General features: G+C 59.0%; 1 protein-coding gene across 5 annotated transcripts in view; it reads left to right on the forward strand.

The window, feature by feature from the left end:
• CDH4 (cadherin 4) overlaps positions 1-25140 on the forward strand; it is a 465223-nt gene that overhangs the window by 391652 nt on the left and 48431 nt on the right. For all 5 annotated transcript variants that reach the window (XM_074347526.1, XM_074347527.1, XM_074347529.1 and 2 more), the window contains 3 exons: positions 5266-5421; positions 8392-8536; positions 21234-21406. In XM_074347526.1, the coding sequence (XP_074203627.1) occupies positions 5266-5421; positions 8392-8536; positions 21234-21406 (474 nt within the window). The remainder of the gene's footprint in view (positions 1-5265; positions 5422-8391; positions 8537-21233; positions 21407-25140) is intronic.

A 25140-nucleotide genomic window follows, 5' to 3' on the forward strand; every position in this document is an offset into this window, starting at 1 on the left:
ACCAGGCACCATACGTTATTTTAATGTAGACATCACTTTAAACTAACCTGTTACCATCTGTTCCGTCCTTTAATAACAAATGCAAAAGAGCAGGATTCTCCGTGGCGTTGTAAAAGCGAGACGGTAATGGAAGTGCCGGCCCCGCTCTTTATTCATGGCCCTATCGGACGCCGCTGTGATGTTTTTTTCATCTTCCAGACACAAATCAAGGGGAAACTGCTCTCCTCTGATCTGGTGAATTCATTCACACAGTATTTCTTCCTAACACGGCAAACTCTGGGAGAATTGCGGGCACTCGGAGAGCCGGCGCCAGGAGACCACACGGCGCGGATTTCAGAAGGCGCCGCTGCTCAGCACCCGGAGCATTAGGGGGACGCGGCCCGGGGGCCCGAGCGTAATGAGATTTCTTTGTGAAAAGTAAAATCTTTCCATGTGTGGCGGGTTCTTTTCAACAGTTTCGTGGTTAAATTTCCCCGTGAAGGCTGGGCAGGCTGGCCCGGGGAGCTCGCAGGCAGCAGCTGGGTGAGCCGGGCGTGTCCCACACCCCCACCCCGGCCCGCCCTGTCTGCAGGACCGCAGGGGCTCACGCACCCGCCTCAATCCAGTTCAACTCGGCCAATGTCCTTTGGGGGCTTCCTGTGACCCCCAAGTGCTCTACTCTTAACCTAAAGGCAAAGCAAGCTTCCCAACCCACCAGCCTTTCTAGAACCTTCCACACTCCTGGGAGGCAGAGCATTGTGAGTTTTCACATCAGTCACTCACTCCCCCTTTCCCCTCAACTGAGATGGGAGTCTGCTCTCGGGGCCCAGGATCCACTTGGACTTGCGAGCTCCGCCCACTTCACTGGCGACCAAGCCTTGGTGGAGAAGAAATGGCACTCAGCCAGGGAGGACCGCCCGTCTGCGACCTGACCCCGGGAACAGAGAGCTCTTCACCTGCCTGGTGTGTGTCTCCCCGCGTTCCCCGCTTGGCGCCCAGGCCGGGCTGGTCAGTCGTGGTTGAAGGACGGTCCTCAGGGGGCAGAGAAGGGACGTGAAGACAGGCCAGGCCTCGTCCTGGGATGCCCAGTGCTGGGAACCAGAGAGGCAGGACCCCGCGTTCAGGTGGGGCGGCCCTGGCCAAGGTGAGCGCAGCCTGGGGGCATCCGGGCCCAGCCCCTCTGTCAGTGGTCGTGCTCAGGGCAGACAAGGAACAGGGGAGCCCAGCCTGATGGCAGGAGAGAGAGGAGGGCAAAGATGGGGAAACCGGAGCCCAGGCGTCTCTCACGGACAGTGCGTGTATGTGTGCACGTGTGTGTGCGCGCGTGTGTGTGCTTCTCTTCTGGAGGCCCCGCCCAGCACCCGAGCAGCGCCAGGCTGACACTGGCCCTGACCTCCACGATGCCCGTGAAACGAAAGCGTCCCCCTCTTCTCCCCACCAGTTCCCGACGTTTCTGTCCCACGTCCCATCCAGAGGGGGCCACTGTCACACCATCGGGGGTGGCTGTGTCCTCACCCCAAAGCCCGGACCTGGGTGGGGACGACGCTGGTGTGCAAACAGCAAACGCTAGTCTGAGAAAAAAAAAAAGCTGCCCGCTGTTGGGCTGAATTTCCTAAGGAGGCTGTTTCCCGGGGGAGGGGCTGTTTCCTGCAGCACAAGTTCAGCCGGGAAGCAGGCGATTATCAGTCCCTCTGGCGCCTCCCTGGGGACCCTCCTGTGACTGTTCTGCGCCACCGGAGTACATTGCCCAGGAAAAGCCATGCGTAGTTTCTGGGAGAAGTCCTACGTGGGCGTGCAGGGGAGGGAAAGTACGTTTCCCTCTGCCCTCCCGGGTTCCTGGCTGAGGCCCCTGTAATAAAAGACAGATTAACAAGAGAAGATCAAACAGAAGTTTATGAACCTGTGCGCCTCCTGTGTACATGGGGGAGACCCAGGGAAAACGAGCAGCTCCCCGAGATGGCTGAGAATTCAGGCTTAAATAGCTGCTTAAGAGGAAAGAGGGAGACGGATGTGGGCCTCTGGGGGAGAGGAAGTGACTTGTGGCAAAGACGACGGGGCCGGGAAGGCAGGTGGCAGGTGTGGTCCAGGTCTGCCCGGCTGTGCTGCCCCCTCCCAGGAAAGGGGCAAAACTCTTCCCCGGCTGGTAAAACCTGGGGAAGCGGGGTGTCTGACACACGTACCCGGGCAGATGGGGGCGCTCAGAGGAGGTGGCCCTGCCCTGCGTCGGCTGCTTCTCCAGGGCCTGCAGCTGAAACAATCACGACACCTCTGGGCACATGTGGGGGCCGCCCGTCCGCCGTCCTCATCCCCGCCTGACGCTCACGCAAGCGGTTTCATGGCCTGGAAGCCGGGCTGACGGCTCCTCCCTCTCCGTCCTGATAAGAGGTCTGTTCAGTGGAACTGGCGCCTCATTTCAGGCTCTAAGGATGCAAGCAATCTGAGGTTGAGTGAGAGTCATTTCTGTGGAACCAAAGAAAAACAACAGGGCATGTTTGGAGCAGACGCTAAGCCAGTCTTCCAGTCCGGGCGGCAGCCAGCCAGTCGAGGAGCGCAGAGCCTCTTCTGCAGCCTGAACACCTGTGGTGATGCCACCACGTGCCCCGGGGAGCTTTCGGCAGTGGGGGGGGGGGGGGGATCCTTGCAGCAACAGGCGTGCAGGCTGTCCATGCGCGAGCTGCCATGGGGATCCCTGAGGCTTACGCCCCGTCATCCAGCCTCAGTTTGCTGGGGCTCTGGGGGAAAGGGCAGTTTTGTTCTTAGTGGTTCCAAGCCAGAAGGGCAGGAGAAAATTGGAAATGCTGGTTTGGAGAGAGGTAGCTGGATCTCTGAGGAACCCGGAAGAATTTGGATCCAGTCCAGTTACAGGTAGAAAACAAAACCTCAAAGGCGAGGGACAGGATGGGTTCCCACAGGCGCAGCACCGAACCCTGATTCTCCCCTGTGCAGTCACCCCCATTTCTACCAAAGATGATCACAGGAAGACCGGTTTGTCTGCAAAGGAAGTCTGGTCCCGTCCCACTTGGCCTGACCGCTCACAGAAGCTCAGCGAAAGCTGCGAGGCCCACACAGGCCCTCGTGAGGTTGCTCTGCGGGAGCTGGTGACGGGGACTCAGGCCAGCCCGCGTGCCCCCCTTCAGGCGTGCCGGGCAGGGCCCCTCTGGCTTGGGGCTGCACCCCGCCTGCTGGCACCTCCCTGCAGCCACCACGCGGCCTCTGTGTGGGGGGCTGGCTTGAGTCCCCGCGCGCGGTGTCCCGCGAGGATTTGGGAAACCCGGGGCCCGGTTTCTCTCGTGTCCTCTGTCTGGAGAACGTCCAGACAGCTCCTCGGTGAACCTTCCTGACCCTGGGGCCCTTTTTTGCAGGAATTTGCTGAAGAAATAGTGATCTGTCCAGGTTTGCTCTTTTTTCCGGCCAAGTTTGAAGTTTTCAAAAAATAACGTTTCCTCAGGATTTTCGATGGGGCTGGCGTAAAATATAAAGAATAAAACGTTTTTAAAAGACTTATTTAGAGACACGCTCTGGGAAACACCCCCCCCCACCCCGTGTTCTCCTCACGTCCTTCTCCTGAAGAGAGAAGTCTCATTTTTCTCTCTGAAATTTGCCAAGGGTGCACCTATTTTCTTAAGGGTTTTCTTGAGTCTCGTTGTCAGTTCTCCAGGTGTTCTGTCTTCAGACTCAGACATCTCTGCGTTCGTCTTAACCGACGACCCCGGTGTTTGCTGTGTCCTGCTTGGGCACGTCTTTCCTTCTGGAGCTAAGTGCTCAGGTCACTCGCTGTAATCCTGTTTTAATGATGAAAACATTTAAAGTTAAGGCTGTGCTCTGAGTCACTGTCTGGCCAAACTCCTCACGTTTCCCCGTGTAGCCCACTCGCTGTCGTTAACGTTCTCACGTAGCCTCTCAGAGTTGTTTTGATTCCTACTGAACCCAAGGTCACTTCAAGATGCTTTTTAAATTTCTGAAAGTCTTTTTTTTTTTTTAAGTTATCGTTAAGTTTTAATTGCGTTATTCTAGTGAAAGGTCCTGGCCAGTTTTTGTTTGTGGAATTTTTTTTTTTTTTTTTTTGAGATTTTCATCATGGTCCGTTTTAGTACAAAATGCTGCCATGGTCCCCTGGGCTTTGATCTAAAAAGTTGTAGTTTCTAAAGGTATACTCGAAGTTTTTTTTTAAATTGAAGTATAGTCAGTTACAACGTGTCAGTCTCCGGTGCACAGCAGCCTGTCCCAGCCATGCGTGTGCGTGCAAGGTGTGTTCACGGCTGGGTGCCAGGCTGCTCATTTGACCTCACTGATGGTTCGCATTTTCCCGCCATCAGAGAAGTCCGTGGTCATACACGGTGTCTGTGACCGTCAGCTACCCCTTATCCTTGCGCGAGCCTTTGCTTTACCCAAATGAGAGGCGTACATCGCAGGTTTAATTCTACTGGCGTCTGTTTTGTTTCCCGAAGACGTACATTCATCTGAGTGATCTGGTCAAGAGCGAAGGGCTGTCCCTGCACAGCCGGCCCCCCCCCACCCCACGTATAACACGGAGTCGTGTGCTTTTCTCTGCTCTTTCCCTTCTTCTTCCAGCCTGTAGTCTTTGCTAACTTACTTTGGATCTGGGACCCAGATAACCATCATTAAACTGTTTTTTGAACAATACACAGTTTCTGTAAAAATGGCTTTTATGTTCGTAGTCAGTCCTGTAACCACACTGGCCACAATTTCCAGAGTTAAGTTTCTGTGTCTAAATGCCAGGCCTGTTGTGTGGCTGCCCCTGCTCTGGAGGTCCTCGCTGGGAGGACCACGAGGTGGAACATTTTCTCCATCTTTGCGCATCCGCATCCAGAAGTGCCTGCTGCCTTCCTACTCAGGGGTACAAGCGTATTGGGCCCCAGCCTCTCTCACTCCTAACTCCGTGGTGTGAGCTGCTTCCCGCCCTGGTCTTCCCCAAGGTTGGGTGGCAGCCACGAGCAGCATTTGCGTGGCTCCTTGGCCGTTTTAGCCACCATCCCCGTCCCTCTCAGCCGTGTGTCCCTGCTCCCCGCAGACCCTTTGGAGTATCGTGTCCTGTCCTCCCCGACACCTGGGGGGCCACTGGACATGCAGTGGTGGCCCTCAGTAAATCCCTGGCCACTGACTGCCCTTCCGGTTCCCAGAGTGAACAACACACTGGCTGTGGTCCCGGCGCACCCGGGAACGGCCCAGTGTGAGCACGTCGGGGTGGGGGCAGTGTGGGAGTCAGAAGCGCAGCCCCGCGCCCACTGCAGCCTGACCCTCCCGCCCCTCTGCTCCTCCCTCCAGATCCGCTCGGACAAAGACAATGACATCCCCATCCGCTACAGCGTCACCGGCGTGGGCGCCGACCAGCCCCCCATGGAGGTCTTCAGCATCGACTCCATGTCTGGCCGGATGTACGTCACGCGGCCCATGGACCGGGAGGAGCGCGCCTCCTACCACGTGAGTGTCTGCGGGCGCGGCCCCTAAGGGCAGGCGTGGGGGTGGGGGTGGGGGCGAGAGGTGGTGCGCAAACCCAGATGCCGGGACGGCTGATTCGGGGTGTCACACGCCCTGCTCAGGGCAGAAGCTGTCGGTCTCCCAGTCACTAAGCTCAACCACGCCACACAGCGTGACCCGATCACAGTGGCCCCCCCATAGCCTTCACACCTGGGGCCAGCACCCCACATCCTTGGGGCCGATTTAGGTCCTCCCTGCTCCTCCCGCTGGGTGCCGTTCAGTCCTGTCCCGAGTTCCACTCGGCACCTTTGGCTGTCAGGGGGGCTGGACAACGTGCCCCATCTGAGAGCCAGCTGGTGAACCGCGGACACAGGTGCCTGTGAGACCAGCCCCGTGGGAGCACGCAGACGCATGAGATAAACCAGCCGCCGCCGCCTGCTCTGCAAGATGATTCTCCAGAAGATTCTTCTAAGAATTCCTTATGAAGGCTTGTTACTGGGGCCTGCCGCCTACTGACAACTTGCACAAGTTCCCTAATTTCCCTGAGCCTCAGTTTCCCCGTCTGTAAAACAGGGATCGGGCAATACCAATCTCACGGGTTTTTGCGAACGTTGAGGTGAGGCAGCGCGAGTGGAGTTCTTGGCGCGCCCCGGCCCGGTGCCCCCAGCCCAAGCAAGCGCATGGTGAGAGCTGGCTGCTGATGTTAATGGAAGAAAATCTTGAGTCCACCACAAGCGACTTCCAGGGCCATGGAACGTTCCCAGTCCCTCCCCCAGGCCCACTGTTAAGACAGGGAGAGGAGCGAGTACCCAGAGGGGAGAGCATGGGGTCCCGCACACAGAGGGACCATCATCCGTCAGCAGGCGCGCACAATGCATTGCAGGAAATTCACTTTGCACGGGATGCTCAGATTTGCAAGTGGCAGGACGTTTCTTGTCTCCACCACCAAAAGGGACCCCCCCCAAACTCCCAGCTGTGAGCCCAGCCTGAGGGAGGGACGGGGGTGGGGTGGGCTCTTTTCTCCGAGATTTCCAACAGACGCTTCAAATGTTGTTTCCACTTTAGGGGGTGGGGCAGCCGTGGGACAAGGAGAGCCCCGCCAGCCACTTTCCATCCTTACCTCCACTGGGGCTGCTTCTGCCACTAAAAAGAGCGCCTGAACCAGAGGTGTCACTTTAGTTAGAAGATAATAACTTTAATTTTAGCTTGGAATTACTTTTTTCCAAAGCATTCTCGACCTTTGGCTCGGTGCATGATTGCATGGCCCTTTGAGGAGATGAAGGATCACGTGGCCGCCTGCGGGAAGGACTCCCGCAGCAGGACTGTGTGCCAACCCGGGTTCCCAGGACCGGGGGACCGGATGACAACGGGGCAGGTGGCTGGTTGAAACAACCACACAGCACCCTGAGATGTTTAAACACAAAGCTCCAAGCCGATCTTATCTGGAGGTGGGCAGAGCCGCACCTTGCTCTATGGCTGCGGTTCCCCGGAATCTGTGTTCATCTGTCTCCCTGGGACAACGCAGGTCGCCTCCTCCGTAAAGCCAGCCTCGAGCTTCCCCCAAACACACTATTTCAAGGGTGAATTCCACTCAGGGCTGTTGGGCCAAGGCGCCTGCCACAGGTGCGGATTCGCACCCAGCCTCCTCTCCCCAGAGGCCGGCAGGGTGGCCGGCGCGGACGACTGTGCGGAGGCCCCAGCTCAGACGCTCTCCCCTCCAGCAGGCCTGGAGCGCAGGCTCTTCTGGGCACCCTTGGCTGGTCGCTGTCTGACGGCAGAGATCCTGAGGTCTGGTGTGTCCAGCCTGGAGGGCAACGTGGTTTCCATGGAGAGATGTGGGCTAGAACACGCCTGCATGACGGTCACAGCTCTGTCCTGGAGAGACCCGGGTGATCCCTTCCGCTCTCCAAGCCTCGGTTTCCCCATCGAAACCCCAGGTCCCCGAGGGCCCTGCTCCTGCCCCGACTGCTGTCTGAGGGGCTCAGTCACTCCACGTTCCCCACAGAGGCCCCATGCTGGCTGTCCTCTTGGCCCCTTCTTCAGGGCTCAGCTCCAATGTCACCTCTTCCGAGAGGCCCCCCCTGGCCTCCTCCCAACCCCGGCAGGTCGCTGCAGCCCCACCCGGCACACACTATATACACAGAATACATCGTATAGGCTTCCTTTCCCCTCCGCTGCCTTTCCCTTCTACAGAGAAGCCCCCGGGCAGGCCCCGCGTTTCACTGGGCAGTAGCCCAGGGCACAGGCAGGCCCTGATAAGCACTGACTGAGTGAATGAATAAATGAATGAACGAATTTAAAAAATCCAAAATTTCAGGGGTGCATTTGAGCAGCCCCTCCGGACCTTCCAGCCCAAGTCGAGGGCGTCTTCCCTTTCCTCCTTGGAGATGCTCCCAGGTGCAGAGCGGGGGCTGCCACCCCAGGGCCCCTGGACCCCTCCCCTCTGTGCTGCCCCTAAGGACAGACACGCCGCGGCATGAACGGCCTACAGAGGGGACTCACGGTGGGTGCCCAAGTTCAAGGCCCCCCACATCTCCTCCCTGGGTTTCCCCCAGGCCTGACCTCTTGGCAGCAGGAGTTTAAGCCCCTACCCCTAGTTGGCACCGTGGGTTTTCTGCAGCCGCTGTCAGTGGACATGAACTGCCATTGTCAACAGTGCAGGGACAGGTCTGAGTAGGCATCAGTGTGGGCTCTCAGGTCAGCTTCCAGCCCCTGTGTGGCTCTTCTCGCCCACCTTCCCCATTTCCACAGAGGAGAGAACCCAGGCTCAGAGAAGCTTTGAAATGTGTCCGAAGCCCACCCCACCCTCCCCAGGCTGTCCCTTGAGGGCCCTGGAGCTGTGTCAACCTCACCCCAGTGCTGTGGGTCCGAGGAGACATGCTCTCACGTCCCCGAGGCTGATGGTCACTGAGGGTCAGGAGCATCCCCACGGGGGCGGCTGCCAGCCCTGACCAAGTCTGTGTCGTGCTCCAGCTCCGCGCCCACGCTGTGGACATGAACGGCAACAAGGTGGAGAACCCCATCGACCTGTACATCTACGTCATCGACATGAACGACAACCGCCCCGAGTTCATCAACCAGGTCTACAACGGCTCCGTGGACGAGGGCTCCAAGCCAGGTGAGCCTGGGCGGGCAGGGGCCGGCGAGCGGGAGGCCCCACTGCTGGGGAGGGCCCCGCAGCCCCCACCACTGTGATGGCACCGCGGGACTCATCGCTGATGTGTTTATTGTAGCGGGTATTTGTCAAGAACCTACTGCATGCACCAGGGAGCAGGGACATCTGCTCTACGGAGCTCACAGTCCAGACGGGGACACAGAGAAAAGCACTAAAACCAGTGAATGAAGTCATTGCAGTGAATCCAAGGATTGGAAGGAAACCCAAGGGCCATTGAGAGTCATGGGGGCAGCTGTAGATCAGGGAAGGCCTCTCTACAGAGGTGATATGTAGGCTGAATGCTGACTTGGGATAAGGAGCAGCATGCAGAGAAGGGCTGGATTTGGTGTGATTGCTGGGAGGGAGGCCGGAGAAGGAGAGAGCATGTGCAAAGGTCCTGGGGCAGGGAGCAGGTCAGAGAGGAGGCCTCCTGGCACACTTAGGATTTGACTCAAGGCATGGCAGGAAGCCCATGAGAGGGCCTGGCTCCCCAGCCCTAAGAGGTGAGCCATGTGGCTGAGACCCTTGGTCCCTCAGAGCCGACCCAAGAGCCATCTTCCCATGGACTCCTGTCCAGCATGAATGATAATAACCACTTCATTGTGTCTAGTCTCTGGATCCCATATCTACCAAGAAGTGGGCACGGCCCTCTCCCCTTTAGCTAAGGCAAGACTCAAGGCTGAGGAGGTACAGCAAGCAGCCTGGACCCCTCGGTGTGTGTGTGGGTGAGAATCCCCAGTAGACGCAGGAACCTCAGCTCAGGGACCAGCAGCGTCACTTGGGGACACTTTACAAACACACAGCTCGCGACCCACACCTGCTGACTCAGACACGCTGCAGGTGGGGCCCTGGGTCTGGGCAGACAAGCCCCCCATGTGATTTCTGCACTTGCCGGAGTTTGAGAAGCACAGCCCCAGTCTCCTGATTGGAGCCCGGGGGTATCCTCGGGACAAATGCTCAGCTTGGATTGGGTGAGAGGAGCTGGGGCTGCCAGAAGTTTGCCACTAAAACGTAGGACTCCGGTTACCTCTGAAGGCAGATAAACAGGGAATTATCTTTATGCGCAATTATGCCCCGTGCACCATTGGGAACACACTCACAGTAAAAGGTGTTCCTTGTCAGGGTGAACGTATGCCCTGTAACCGGGTGCCCTGCCTTGTCGTGGCTGCCCCACCCCGGCTCCAGGGCCAGTGCCCATCCTGGGAGGACCTGGGGAAGGTCTGGGCAACCTGAGGCCCAGCACACAGGGCTTCCGGGAGCGCGGCACCCGAGGAGGGGTCAGCGTGTGTCCGGCTGGGGTCGGGGAGCGGCAAAAGCAAACATTTATCATCGCTTCCCCACCAGCGAGGCTGTCATAGCTCCGTCTCAGGGGGCTGCTACTTCAACGAGATGAATTGCCTTTACGATTGATTGTCTCTCAGAATTGTGAGGCCAGCCCGGTGTCAGCGGAGGGAACGGCATGTGACATTATTCCTGCCAGACTTTGGGCGACTGGGCTCTGCAGCCCCCTGAGAGGCAGGGGCAGGGGCAGGCGGTGGGCGGCCACATTAGCTGCAAGCCACTAAGGAAAACGAATGACGTTGCCAACAGCCAGCTCTCCCAGGAGTGGATGAGGGTGGGCGTCGGGGCGGGAACGGGGGCTTTCCTGTTAACAGAAGCCGCAGGTCCTCTATCCTCAAGACCATCCTGGGTCTCACAAATCAGACCTCCCCTGTCTTATTTTAAAACAAATCGATAGAGATAGTCTTCCCAAAGGTGTAGCTGCCTTTACCCGTTAGGATAACAGAGGCAACAGATTGCTGTGGCTCGTCCTCCAAATCCTGATAAGCCTTTAAGCCTGGAGGTTGGCGCCGCCTTCAGGCCGCTGGGCGGGGCCTGGGGCCTGGGCGGGGTCTGGGCGGGGCCTGCGGGTGGGCGGGGCCGGGAGAAGGCCTTTACTCCCGGTACACTCCAGGCCTGTCCAGGTCTGTTTGCACTAAAAGTTGGCGGACTTCGGAGCCCCCAGGGACCCCCGGGCTCCATCTCTGGTCCCAGAACCGCCCTCAGAGAGGAACTTGATGCCACCTCTTTGTGCAAAGCCCAAGACGGAGCTGCACGAAGCCGCCGTCGGGCCGCTCTGGTCCAGGGCGAGGAGAGGACGTCCAGACGAAGCAGACAGGGGACTCCCGGGACTTGGAAACAGTCTCCACCATTTCTTCCCCCTTACATCCGTAAATTACAACAATGGAAGGGTTTTCCACAGTGCCTTTGCGGGGTAAGGAAAAACTACCGCCAGAAATTAGTCATTATTCTCCAGCGTGATCAGCTAATGAAGGGTTTCAGATGTACGTTCTAGTGGAAAACAAATGAAAAGATGTGTTAAATATTGACTCAGCTGGATAGGAACCTTCTAAAGTTTGGGTAGTTCACACGGGGACATCCGCAAGCCACCTGGGGCGGGATCTCTGTCCCACCCCACATCTCCCTGCATTCTTCTCCCAGCACCAGGACCCCCTCAGTTTTCTGAAATCCTCTCTGGCTTTGCTGCGGTGAATGGGCTCACACACAAATGTGGCTGATACAGCTGAGGAGCTGAGCTTCTCATTGTACTTAGAATTTAAATAGCTACGTGGGAGCAGTGGCTGGTGGGTTGGGTGATTTCGGTGGTCCCCACCCAGACAGGGCCCCCTGAAGCTGGGATTCACAGCTGCAGGCCCTCCCCAGAGCCCCTGTGCCCTCCCGGTCATTGCCCCAGATCCTGGATGGGAACTGGCCAGGGGCCAGCGAGCCCCTTGGAGACTCCATCGGACTCTCCAAAAAAGAGCAGAAGGGCAAGCATGTCTTTTTTTTTTTTTTTAAGTCATTTTTAGCATTCGAACCTCCCACCGTGGAAGCTTTGCTTGGGTGGGGGCCCCGCTGTTCCCTTTGCAAACACCGCCCCTGCCTTTCCAAACTCCATCCTTTCTGCAGAGCCATGTTTGTAGCCACCCTGCTCTGTGTCCCCCCAGTCTGCTGTACACCCCCTCGAGGGGATCATCTCTGTTTTGAGAATTCTTTATCTATTCGAGATACAAGGTCTTCGTCAGACGTGTGATTTGTAAATACTTTCTCCTGTTCTGGGACTTGGGTTTTCATCATAGGGTCTTTGGAAGCGAGACTCTCATTTTGATGAAAGCCAGTTTGTCACTTCCCTTGGCTGGGCTGGCCTTGGGTGTCGGGAGCTCGCCCCCAAGCCCTGGGTCCTGAAGATGTTCTTCTGTGCTTTGTTCTAAAGGTTTTATAGTTTCACATTGTATGTTTCGTCCGTGGTCCATTCCGAGTTAATCTTTGTATAATTTCAGCGTAAGTGTGAGACTTAAGTGTGGGCTCATTTCTTTGTTTGCAGGCATCCAAGTGCTCCTGCACCGCTCGCTGGAAAGGCTGTCTTTCTTCCACTGAAGTGCTTTTGTACCCTTGGCAGAAATCAGTGGGGCCTGTTTGTGGGCTTATTCCTGGGTTCTCCTGGGTTCTCTGTTCTGATCCATTGCTTGTGTGTCTGCCCCTGTCAGCCCCACCCTGCCTGGGTGACTGCAGCTCCACAGGAGGCCTTGACGTGGGGTGGAAAAGATAGCTTTTGGGCACAGTAGGTTTTCAGACCCTGGCTGTCACCTGTGTCCTCCAGGGTGGGGCCACGCACATCCCATGGCCCTCAGCCACCCTTCTCAGAATCCGTGTGGCCAGCCACCATGTAGCATGGTGTGGCCTCAGCCAGCTACTTACGGTCTCATACGTCATCTGTAAAATGGAAATAACAATAATAATAGCGGAGGGTCAGACGAGGGTGTCCACCTGAGGCCCCGACACCTGTGCTGTCGTTAATGCTGTTATTATAAGTGGGCGCTAACTTATTAATACGGTTAGACATTCCTGTTCAAGGTGCTCGCTCCCCCAACTCCAGCAATTACCTTGGTCAGACTGAACCGTAAGACCCGCCTAAAACCAGCTGTCCATCATGTTAGTCCCAGCGTTCCTGGGTCATCCTGCTAGTCTGCTGGGCAGCCTCCTCCTCCTCCCTGATGGCTGAGCGAGACCCCGGACACGGGTTCTTCTGAATTTTCGCAAACTCCCCACTGGCCATGTCTGAACAACGGCAGTTTTCTGGCCAAGGGTGGGGCAGCCAGTGGGAGCCCAGCTGAGGTCCAGTTCCCAGAGCTGATGGGGAGGATTGGGTGCAGGTGCTTCTCTGGGACCTCCCTGCTCCCAGGAGGCATCGGGGCAGAGGGAGGGAGGGAGGATGCGCAGGAGAGGGAAGGGGCAGGGCCGACCTCAACAAGGGCTCCGGCTGGACCATGGGCCGCCCCAGGGGCCAGTGAGCTCCCAGCAGCGGAGGGCAGTCCTGGAGGAGAAGGTGGGCCCTCTGGGAACAGACTCAGGTCCAAGCGGCAGGGGGAGCCACTGCAGACCGAGCTGTCTTCTCCCCATCAGGTCAGAGCCCCTCACCCCTTACCCACCCACCCCGCCAGTCCTGCTCCCTGAGCCGCGTTCTGGGCCCCGCGCCAGGGTGGACTCAGACCCAGGAGGCCTGCATGAAGGAGCAGAGGTGCCTCGCCGCAGGGCTGGCTGTTTCCTTCATCAGAAGCCCCTCTGGGTGGCCTCTGGTGTGCAAGCCTATCTTTAAAAGGCCGAGTTCTGCTCCTTTGAACTTGGCCTCTTTGAGAAAGAGGAGCAACAGATTAAAAATAGCGGCTGGACTGCCAGGCCTGCAGCTCGAGAACCCACAGCCTTGCCCCCCGGCCCTGCCCGAGCTCCAGACCCTGGCCGGCCGGGAGGAGGCCCCACTCCCCTGCCCGAGGCCTCGGGCCCCCCTGCAACAGGCACACCTGTGGCTGACGATTTGATTATGCGGCCGAGGCAGGAACACAGCGGCCACCCCTACCTGGGGCCGTTAGGGGCCGGGAGCTCTTCTAAGACCCCCACGGATTAACCTGCTGCGTCCTGAGCACGCCTGTGACGCAGGCACTCCCGTCTTCCCGCTTCCACGAGGGACCCAAGGCTAGAACAGGTACGGAGGGGCACAGCCGGTGCCCAGCAGGTGTTACCAACCAGACTCAGGCCGCTCACTGCGCGCAGTGAAGGCAATCTACTGACACCAGGTTGTGATGAAGGAAAGTGCAGCCTTTATTGTGAAGGTGCCAGACGAGGATGAGCGGCTTGTGCTCAAAACGCCGAACTCCCCAAAGGGTTTCAGCAAAGCATTCTTAAAGTCCAAGTGAGGGACGGGTGCGGGGGTAGTCCCAGGGTGTTTGATCAGCTGCGCACGAGTCTCTGACTGGTTGATGCTGCAGTAACAAGGCGGTTAACGTCGTCCGTCCTCAGGTGCTGAGGGTCTGGGGCTCGTGGTCACCTAGGCGTTCATTTCTCGCACTTGGTGGTGTAGCTTCTGGAAAGCAGCTCAGGAAATGTGCATCAGAGACTGCCATCTGGGTGCTTCAGGGAGGAGCCACGCAGAGGATGCAGGGGAGGGCTTGTCCCAGGAGGCCCCCGAGGGTCCTGTTCAGTTACAGGGTTTAAGCCCGGGGGACCCGGCTCGTGAGCTGCCCTTCTAACCACTGTGCTGAACTGCCTCCCCTTTCCAGCCCATGTCAGGGGTGCATTTGGCTGCAAGCCACAGAAAACCCAGTGGGGACAAGTAGTGGTTTGGGTGGGAGCATGAAGCCAGCATGGGCCGACGTCTCTGTGCTGTTTGCCTCCCTCTCTGATTTCTGACCACAAGGTCACAAGATGATGGCTGCAGCTCCAAGCATCACATCCACTATCGGGCAGGAGGAAGGAGGAGGGGAGAAGAGCAGTGTGCAGCATGGGTACTTTCCCCTGGAAAGGCACATGCTGTGTGTGAGTGCCTTCCTCTCGGGTGGGCGCCCGTCTTCCAGTTGAGGAACCGAAAAGTAGGTGTGCCAGGTCTGTGCTAACGACGGGTAGGGGCTGCACACCTGGCAAAGGCAGAGAAGCCCGTGTCCCAGGCCCTTGGGAGTGCAAGGAGTCTTTCCTGCCTCAGGGCCTTTGCACGTGCTGTGCCCACAGCATGGACGTCCTCCCCTAGTCACTAGCACCTGGCTCCTCTCCTCCTCCAGCCCACATAGCCCATCTCCAAGGGTGTCTTCATCACCCGGTCTCACCAGTAGCCCCTCCCTGCCCTCAGAGTCCTTTGTCAACACTTCCTTCCTCGTCCAGTTAGTTTGTCATCACTGCCACTTTGCTACCCTGTGGGGCAGAGACCCGTTCTGTTTCCATCACCACCATGTCCCTGAGCAAGGGTGGGATTCAGTGACGGCCCAGCCTCATCCTGAGCCTGTGAGGAACCCTACTGTGGACCCACACCGTAGAACCCATCGGAGCCCTGCTTCCTGAAGCTCTGAGGATGCCCAGTGATTAGTTCTGGGAAGGCCTCCTGGAGGGTCTGCACCTGTGCAGTAGGAGGCAGAAGCCGGCCACGCCTGCAGCGAGGCCCCAGCATCCGGCAGCATCTGAGGCCGCGTGACTCAGCCCAGGTCAGGACGAGAGGCCAGTCCGCATTCGTCCCACCCACTCCCTGAATCACGCACTTCCCGCCACTCTGCCCAGCCCCCGATTTTCAGAAAACAAGAAGCTTCTCAAGGGACTCAGGACTGACCCCAGGGCTCTGTTCTCACAATTGGACCACCCGCCATGGGTCCGCATCCTTCCTGACAGCCTCTCCAACCTTCTCCACCAGAGCTGCTGTCTCGCCTCCTGCCTGGAGGCGGCCAGACCAGTCCCATGGCATTCCTCAAACCTCCATATCTATTATTTTTTAACTAAAAAAGGCTCTAGTTGGAATTCCTGCCTTCCCTAACCCCTTGTAACTGCGTGAAGGCCTATATTATAAATTTTGAAATTAATGTCTCTTTGAAATATTAAATAGCAGGGAAATCTACATCCTGCAAATGAAGTCAAGGAAACCTTCATCCATGTAACGCAGGGGTTTTGCTCAAGCAGATCATTCCGTTAGTGGGCGCCGTGTATTTATTTATTTTATTCCTGTGCTGGCGGAGGTCCCCCTGAGACTAATGCCACGGGCTAATGCACAGATTGCGCCAGATACTTGAAAGTCATCTGAATATTAAGAATTTAAATCTTTAGCCTCAGTGATTTGAGCAGAAAGCCAATTATGGGGCTGAATTAGTTTTCAAATTAAACTGCAATTTAAGGCTTGTGAAATTAATCCTTTAAGGCTCATGGCAGTGTCTGTACACGAATTCCTCGGAGGCACCAAGCCTCTGCCTTCTCCCCCATTCCTGCCGGCGCAACGAACAGAAAGGTGCCCGGTGTCTGGGACAGCGGACGGTGCGCCCACTTAGGTGAAAACACAGTCCCGATGTTCAGTTTCGTTTGTTCGGAAACATTCAAGTCTTTCCACCCGGGGAGCAGCCCGGGGAGGCCTCCAGAGAAAGCCCTGGAAGGGTGGTTTCCTCCTTGTTCTTGGAGCCCAGGAGGCGGGGGTGAGACTTAACTCCCACATCACCACAGACGCTGCCAGAGACGCAGAGCACACAGCCGGGTACTGTGGCCGAATCGCTCCCTCCCCACGGTGGTCCCAGCCATCTCCACAGAGGCACCACGGCATCGGGGCTGCCTGTGGACCAGACCTGCCCAGCTGGAGAAGGCAAAGGGTCCACGGGGACATCGGTGCCAGGATCATGCCTTCCCAGACCCACAGGGGTTGGCCCTGCTCACAACAGGTGACACAGTGTGGCTGCTGAACGCTTGCTGGACGGTTCAGAAAGGGGTGCCTTCAAGTGTCAGAAGGAGACTGAGGAGGGACACAGTGCAAGGGGGTGGAGACAGGGTGCATGAGGTTGGCGCTGGGCCCCCAGGCCAGCAGGTGTCCCCGAGCGCCCACCGGGTTAGCCAGGACACACGCCTAGGCAGAAGCGGACACCGCCTCTTCCAGGCAGCTCTCCAGGTCTCAGAGAGGAGTTCCTTCTGCCTCTGCCCTGTCCTCCCACACCCGTTCTAGGAAGGAAGTGACAGTCCCTGAGCCCTCGCTCAGTTCCAGGGCCCTGAACACTCCCACTCCATCTGGGGTCTTTGCATGGCAACCCTGCTCATTGGCCTTTGGGCTCAGAGCGCTCGGGCACCCACTGGTCACCTGATCACAGACTGGTGGCCGCAGACCAGCCAGGTTTTCAGAATCTGTCTTTTTTGAGAAAAGCTAACTTGTGATTAAGGCTGAAAAAAGTCCCATCAGCTGCCTTATCTCTTTTTTTCTCCTTTTTAAGTAACATTTTACTTTCTGATAATCAAGCGATACTCTGTGGAGGAAACTCAGAAGATACAGAGAAAATCGCAAAGGAAAAAGCCAAAGCGTCCCGTCTTGCCTGCCGCCCGGAGGTCGCCACCGAGCACGTCTGCGGACGACCCCTCGTGCACGAGCATGTGGTCATTTTGAGGGCTGGGGTCGCACCGAACACAGCTTAGAAGCCCGACTGATTTCTGTTTTGTGGACGTTACGAACACTTCAAGTGCCACGGAATATTCTTTCACATCATCTTTCGTGGCTTTGAAGAACTCCGTGGCGGGAACATGCTGCAGTTTACTCAGCCACCTCCCAGCTGTCACATCTGGTGTCACCTACTTCCTGGTTACGCACCTCGTCTGACCACTCCGCTAGCAGAGGAGGAATCAGTGACCCCTTTATCTGAGACCATGGGCCACCGACATAACGCTCGTGGCACGTCAGAGTCCCTCACACAGCCTCCCCCGACGGCGATGTGGAAAGAGGGGAACAACCAGGCCGTGCGTCAGGCCCACAGGCCCGGCCAGCGTGCCCCCCGGGGCGGGGGGCTCGGGTGCGCCCGCCGGAGCTGCGGGCCGGGAGCGGGCGGCGGAACGGGTGCCCCGCGGGGGTGCGCGGGGGCCCTGCCGGCCCGCCTGGCCAGCGTTCCTGAGCCTGCCTCCGGCAGCGCTGCCTCAGAATCTGCCCGGCCCGGGCGTCGCCGCCCGTTCCCCTCTGCGCTCGGTTGGGCCTGGCGTCCTGCGCGCCCGGCTACCCGGGGGCGCGTCTTGAGCGCGAAGAGCGGTGGAGGTGACGCGAGGCCTCGGCTGTCTCTCTGGAAGAGGACAGACTTCGGCCCCTGGCAGGGCCCGGCCGCCTTGATGAGGGCCGCGCCCGGGTGTGAGTTTGTCTCCGCTCACCCTCCCTCCCCGCCGCACCTCTGCGTCCCACCCGAGGACGAGGCGGTCTTCCAGCCCGGAGCTCGTTGTCCTCGCCCCTTCCCCACAAGCGCCCCACGGAGCGCTTCAGCCGTCAGGAGCCGAGTCGTCGGGACCCAGCCGACGCCTGGCGAGGAGAGGCGGCCCGGGCTCTCCCTGCGGCCGCCCCCGGCGGCCCTCCGGGGGCTGTGAAGAGCTGTTTTCGCTCCGCGGGGCGTCCGGCCTGCGTAGCCTTCCTCAGGAGGAAGGCTGGTTTAAAGTAACACAGTCCACCGTTTGCTAAACACAGAGCTTCCTGGATTTCTTTTAAATACTTAATGCCTCTGGGGAAATTCCGCTGATAATTAACTTCATTAAAATCGGGTTTGCGCACAAAGCTCTGAGACCATCCAGTGCATGGAGTAAGCTGGGTGTCTTTGGTGAGTTTTTTTCTAGGGCTCTCAGAGCTGAAATTCGGTATTTTTTTTCCTAGAAGACACTTAATAAAGACGTGTTGAATGAACGTCCTCGTGGGCACAGTGTTGTCTTGGTCTGATTACAGCCAAGTCTCCACGAAGTCCAGTGGATGGACTGGGATCCTTGCTGCCCCCCCACCCCCAGGACTCCGGAACCCCTGCAGCGTGTGCTCTGCGCGTGTCTGTGGAATGTGGACTTGACCCTGCTCCTGGTGAAAATGCAATACTGGCCTCCCTGGAATCTTAGAGAAAGTCCAGCACCCTCACCTTGGGTCCAGCCTGTCTCCTGCCCCCTCCACGCCTGCGCCTTTTCTCTGTTCCTCACACAGTCAGAGCTCTTCTCTGCCCCAGGGCCTTTGCCCCTCTGCCCAGAGCCCTCCCCCTCCCGTCCCCACCCCACACCCTCACTTCTCAGAGAGGCCTTTCCTGCTTCCTCCATAGTGCAGCCGCCGCCTGCTCATTCTGCGTGTTCACCATTGCGTGCCTGCAGTCTTCCTCCCTTTAAAGCGCTTTCCACAGCCTGCAAAGACCCACGTCTCTGCTGTTGGCTTGTCTCCCCTGACGAGCACGTTCGGGGTGGGAGTGCGTCCATCTGGCGGTTCTCTTTGCTTTGTCCTGAGCACAGAGTGTGGTGTCTGCACACAGCAAGCGCTAGGTCACCATGGGCTGAGTCTCCCCTGTGCCCAGTGGAATATTATTCAGCCATAAAAAAGAAACAGGCTCAGTGAAAGAAGCCAGACTTAAAGGCCACCTAGTGTGTGGTTCCATTTATAGGCTGTGTTCTGAAGAGGCCAATCCTTACAGATAGCGTGTAGGTGAGTATAGCCAGGAGCTGGGGAGGAGGGGAGAGACTGTTCATGGATACAGACTTATTTTGGGGGGGTGGAATATTCTGGAACCAGATGCATTCTGTTGGCAGTTGTTCACCTTTGTGAATATACTAAAACACACTGTGTACAGTGACACACTGATTGCCCACCATGGACCGGCGCCCCTGAGGAAACACAACACAAGCCAGACTTGGGGGATGTGGCGAGCAACGTGTTAAAAGGGTGAATTTTCTGATCTATGGGTTATATTTTAAGAAAAACTATATAAATCTGTGGATTGAACAAGTGAGCAGGGAGGGGTGGGGCCTGGAGCTGCCGGCCCTTCAAGCGTGAGGAGCCTGGTCCTGAGCCCATCCCTCTCGGAGGATGAGAACAGGAAACCGGCGCCCTGTGCGTAGATTTCTGCCTTTCAGTTTCCGTAACGTGCGTCTACGTGAACAAGTTTCATTCAGTAAGAGCCGAACGTGAAAGCAGCTTCCCAGTCAGACACACCGGGGCCCTCACTGCGCACGGCGGGGTCGGACCCGGGAGGCAGGAGAACCTGCCTTGCACACACGTATGCTCAGTGAGAGGCGCTGGTCAGATTTGAAAAGGATTCCCTTCCTTCACCGTTAAGCATCTCCACCGGAGTCTGCCCAGCTCCCAGCACCGTGCCAGCACGGGGCAGGTGCCCAGTAAGTGCTGGATGAATAAACCCCCCACCCCTCACCACCTGGGACCCCAGCAGGGCTTCGGTCCTCAGGCCTGGAGGCCCAGCTGCACAGCCAAACCCCCAGCCCAGTTCAGCCTCCACTGAAGCCAGCACCTCCCCCGCCAAGAAAGGGCCCGGTCAAGGATGGCACCTGCACTCCCTATGGCCCTGTGGGCCCTGGACAGCACATCGTCCCCAACCTGGAACAAGGAGCTGAACTACAAACGTGCAGGTCGAGGCCAAGGCCCCACGCCCGAAACTCCAGTGACAGGTGCAGGGCTCGGAGCCAGGCCATTCAGAACTCGGGCTGCAAGCGACAAGAACTCAAACTAACACGGCATAAGGCAGGGGGGAGACTGCACTGGCTCAGGGACACAGACAGTCTGTGGGGTACCTGCCCCTCAGTTTTGCTGTGAACCTAAAACTGTCTTTAGGGGAAAAGTCTTAATTTTTTAAGTACATAGGTAACAGCTTCAGGTGAAGCTTGATCCAGGGGCTGCCCAGGATGACTTTGTCACTTGAGGCCCTCTTGGCTTTGTGTACTCTGAGATGGCCTTGTCCTTCAGTTTCCTTCTTTGTGGCCACAAAGGGACCACAGCCCCCAGGCTCACATGCTGACTCAACCAAGTCCAGTGGCAGGGACAGCATGTTGGTTTCCCAGAAATCCCAGCAAATGCCTCCCCTGTGATCACTGGCTCCGACTGGGTAAAGTGCCCATCACTGAACCGATCACTGTGTCCAGGGGGAGGGATGAACTAATCCAACGAGGGCCTCCCAACGTAGGGAAGAACGGACAGGAGCTCTAAGTGCTGCTCTCGGGAGGCAGCGGGGTGTGCCGGCACCCCTTACAGACCTCGATCCTGGAACGTGGGCAGCAAACAGGTGCTGAGTGGAGGGAGGACCTGGGCGGATCCCCATCCCCTCGGCTCTGAAAGGCAGGAGGTCATGCATTCCACACGCACCCCAAATTTACTCCGTCTGCCTCTGCACCCCCATGCAGCATCCCCTCTGACGAAGCTCTTCTAAGTCAGTTTACCATGTGTCTTCCTCGTGTGCTGACTACACGCCACACCCAGCCCCGTTTCTGTACCTGCGCCGAGTCCCAGCCGTGCCGCACCCCGCACCCCACACCCCCGGGGGGTCTGCAGCCCCAGCAGACGCTGACGGCGGCACCTTGGGCCACGCCGCTCAGGAGAGAGAGCCAGGATTTGAGTTGGAAGAGCTGGCTCTGTCCCCGTGCGCTGCCTCCTCCCAGGGCCTCAGTCCTCCCCTCACTGATGAACTTAGGGAGACCGGGGCTCGGGAAGACGTCCTTCGGGGGTTCTGTAGGGGGCGAGTGGGGTGGGAGGGGCAGGTGTGCTCCAGTGCCTGGTGTGGGTAAGGGCGGGTGCCCCATCCAGGCTCGGGGAGATGTGTGATCAGCGGGCCATGCCTGCGCTGGGTGGAGGCTCGGCAGCGCGTGGCCGGAGATTCCCATGTGAGCTGCTCTGTTCCAGGCACCTACGTGATGACCGTCACGGCCAACGACGCGGACGACAGCACCACGGCCAACGGGATGGTGCGGTACCGGATCGTGACCCAGACCCCCCAGAGCCCGTCCCAGAACATGTTCACCATCAACAGTGAGACCGGGGACATCGTGACGGTGGCGGCTGGCCTGGACCGAGAGGTGAGGCGGGCGCCGGGGCTGGGGGGGCGCGGCCGCCCCCATAGCCCGTTCTCACACCTTTGGGAGAGCAGCGTGGTGTGAGCAGAGCCTGTGCCTGAATGTGCTCGTGTGCACACGCACACACACGCTCTCACACGCTCTCACACATGCACGCACACATCCTTCTCCGTGGTCAGCTTTGGAAGGATCGCTCCCAGGAAACTCCTGTCTGAGGTCCAGGGTCAAGGCTGAGCTCTGGCAGGGGGACCCCTGAACAGGAGCAAATGCCCTGCGTGCTCCTTCCTCATTTAGCAAATGTGGACAGAAGTGCTGCATGAGGCACAGGGGGTGTGGAGCTGGTCCCCCAGGGCCAGGCTGGGGGGCAGAACCTAAGTGGGCGTGCTGCGGCGGGTCACATGTGAGTGCGGCGGGTCACGTGTGTGCAGTGCTTCACACGTGTAGTCAGTAAATTGTGTGCACAAGTCGTTGTGAGCAGGTAAGATTGAGCTGACCATAGAGAAGTCAGGGGAGGCTTCTCAGAGAAGGTGGCTTTGCTCTGAGCCTTGGGAGCTGACAGAATCAACCATGTTTTCTCCTCTTTGGGACCAAGACCCGCTTTTCCTGACCCCTGCTCATCACACACCTGACTTGTTTCAAGCAGTCACAGATACCACCCAGCAGGCTCCTCCTTTGTACCGAGAACCTTCGCTGAGCGCCTACTGGGTGCTAGGAGCTGCCGAGGGGACTGGGGAGACAGCCACGAGTGGGGTCCCTGCTCACGTGGGGTTCCCTTTGCAGGAGGGACAAACAGGCAAGGCAGAATCCTCAACAAGACAAGTACGTTCAGGAAGCGGCGTGGCTCAGAATGGAGTGGCGTGGGCGCCGTCCCAGAGCGCTGGGCGTGGGGGCAGGGGCGCTCAGGGCGGCCCCCGGCCCTGTCTCTGAGAAGGACACTGTAGGAGGGTCCCAGGGCTGTCATAGCAAAGGGCCAGAGCTGGAGGCCTGAAGACAAGTGTGTCGTCTCACAGCCCTGGAGGCCCCCGGCCCCGCACAGCCTCGCCGTCCTCCGCCACCCACCACCCCTAAAGAGGGCTTCGGCCCTGCGCAGGATGAGTTGACCTGAGGGAAACGGAGGCGGGGAGGGGTGGCCCGGCCAGATCAGAGAGCCCTGCCTGCTCAGCTGCGTGAGCTAAGGGGCCGCGCTCTGCCCGCCCGGCGCTGCCGGGAGCTCTGGCTGGCGATGTCGGGCCTTGTTCTAGAGGAGAAGGGGGCGGCCCCCAGAGGACCCCTCTGGAAGTCTGCAGAGGAGGGAGAGGCTCCCCCGCTGGGAAAGCTCAGAGAAGCTGCGGGTTCCGAAGACCCAGGGTGGCCTCCCCAGGCAGGTCGGGTGGAGGCTGGTCCTGGTTTGCTGTTATTTACCGACAAACGGGCAGGCGTGGAGGGAGGGCCGGATGGAAGACAGGCCAGCTGGCCTATGAGGAGCAGGAGGAGGAGGAATGCTGCCTGCGTTTCGCGGGCAGTCCGCTGCTCATTTCCACCCTCCTGCGAGCGTGCGCGCTGAGCTCCCCGTGCGCGGAGCCTGTCCCAGCCCCCGGGGCTCCCCAGGGGCCCCACGGAGGTCAGCGCAGGCTGGGGGCTGTGTCCTGCAAGTCATCACAGCTTGAGCCTCCAAAGCCCCGGGAGGAGAATTCAGGTGATGCCTTCCTCTCCAGACGAGAAAGTCAGGATTGCAAGGGCTCCCAATTGCGGGGGGTCGGCGGTCACGGGCTCACAGGGTCTTGGAGTTCAAGAGAGGCTCTGCCCAAGGGCCGGCACCCTCCCTGTGCTAGGGCTGGAAACTCTGGACGCCAGCAGGACGCAGAACGCACAACGCACACTGGGGAGCGAGGGGAGGGTTGGAGAGGCCTGGGGAGTGTCTGCGCGCCCGCCCTCCCCAGGGCCTCAGTGGAGCAGACATCAGGGAAGGCCACAGGTGGGCATTTTTTTAAACCCTGTGCAAGGCAACTGGCATGAATCCTGGGCCTCGTCCGGCCTTGGGGCCCCCGTGGGCACCCCGACTCCTTCCACAATGACCAGCCCTCTTTAGCCCTGGAGGATTTCCTCATCTCAGAAATGGGAACGTGAGTGTGGCCTGGGTGAGGTGTGGGCCGCCCTGAAGATGGAGGAGGCGTCCCTGAAATGCGTCTAAAACCGGCTGCCTGCCCACCCAACTCGGACTTTTAACCCTTCCCAGGGCATTCGGGAGGGGCTCCATGCTGCTGGTGCAACCCAGAGTGCTCAGCTAGATCAGAGCCTCAGACAAGCACGGGTCACGTGCGGTGTAAGTATGTCCAATGCTGCCTGGGACATACTTGTACCAAAAGTCACCCTTCGTTTGTCTGAAGTTCACATTTAACTGAGGGGTCACTGTTCGGGTTTGCTCTGTCTGGCAATCACCCTGAGGTCGCCGGCTCCGCTCTGGGCCCCAGGTGGGGACGGGGCACCTCTCTGAGAGCCCAGCGTGCGTCTCCCTCCTCCTCGGTGCCGCGGTGGGTGACACCTGATGGGGGGAGCCTGGAGGGGTGCTTACGGGTGGCAAGTTCCCTGAGGTCTGGCCTGCAGATCGGGGGAGGGGGACGGGACATCTGAGGGCCCCGCCAGGCCAGCCATCGGGTCGGATCTGTGTGACTGGCACCCAGCCTGCCAGGGATGCACTGCAATATGTCTCGCGCCCCCCAGTGGGAGCTGCAGCGCTCAGCCACCAGAGAGCCCTTCCCTGGGAACGAATGTGAGCACGGGGTCCGAGGCCACAGAAGGAGACGGTGGTGTCCCCGCCTCTGAGGATTGCTCCTGGTGCCTCAGCTCCGAGGCCGCCAGGAGAACATGAGATACCCCCTCACTTGACGGACTCTGGCGGCTGCCTCCCTCCCCCCCCCCACCACACTGCCCAGCCCTCACGCCTGCCCCGACCTGGGCCGGCCCTTGCAGCGGACCCACGACGTCCAGAGCTGCTTTCTCAGGCTCTTGGCTGCGGCAAAGTCGCCCCCCAGCAGAGAGCCACACACGTGAGTGGAGACGACCCGCCAGGGACCCTCCCTCCCACCCTCACCCCGCGCTGCCCTGCGCCCCAGGCTCTGCCCTCCCTCTGCACCTGGCCGCCCAGCAAGGGCTCGCGCCCGCTTGGGCCCAGGGTGGACCAGCCCCAGCCTGTGTTCCCAGACACACTGAGCACACACAGCAGCTCCGCCCCCGGCCCTGCTGAACGGGATGGAGTCGGCCCCACCGCACATCCTCCGGCCCCCCCACCTCTCCGCTCCGTCCCACCCCGGAGGCCTGGGCCTCTCCTTTGGGGCAGCTGCCTCACTGCTCCCCCACCCCGAGCAGGTGGCTTCTGAACCTTAAGCAGGTCAAGGGAAATAATCAAACACAAGCTGTCCGCACTGATTACTGCGTCCGCGGGCCGTGGGCGGTGACTGTCCTGAGACAGCTGGGGGACACGTCTCCCTGCCACTTCCGCCATGGCACGGCAAGGCCTTGTGTTTGGGGTGGAAGAGCCTGGAGGGCCCAGCCGGGAAGGGGCTGCCCGCAGACAGAAGGAGTCGGGGAGGGTGGAAAGCAGGCCCGGGCAGCGGGACTCGTGCTCCGAGACCCCCAGCTGCATCCAGCTCCCTGCACCCACTGCCCGCAGGACGTGAGGCCCGGCCCCTCTCAGGCCTCCTACTCGGCGGGCTTCTCCTGCCCCCGTTCTTCCTGTCCCCTCACCAGACGTCACCTCC

Source organism: Camelus bactrianus, chromosome 19 (genome assembly GCF_048773025.1).
Source record: "Camelus bactrianus isolate YW-2024 breed Bactrian camel chromosome 19, ASM4877302v1, whole genome shotgun sequence".
NCBI classification, from domain to species: domain Eukaryota; kingdom Metazoa; phylum Chordata; class Mammalia; order Artiodactyla; family Camelidae; genus Camelus; species Camelus bactrianus.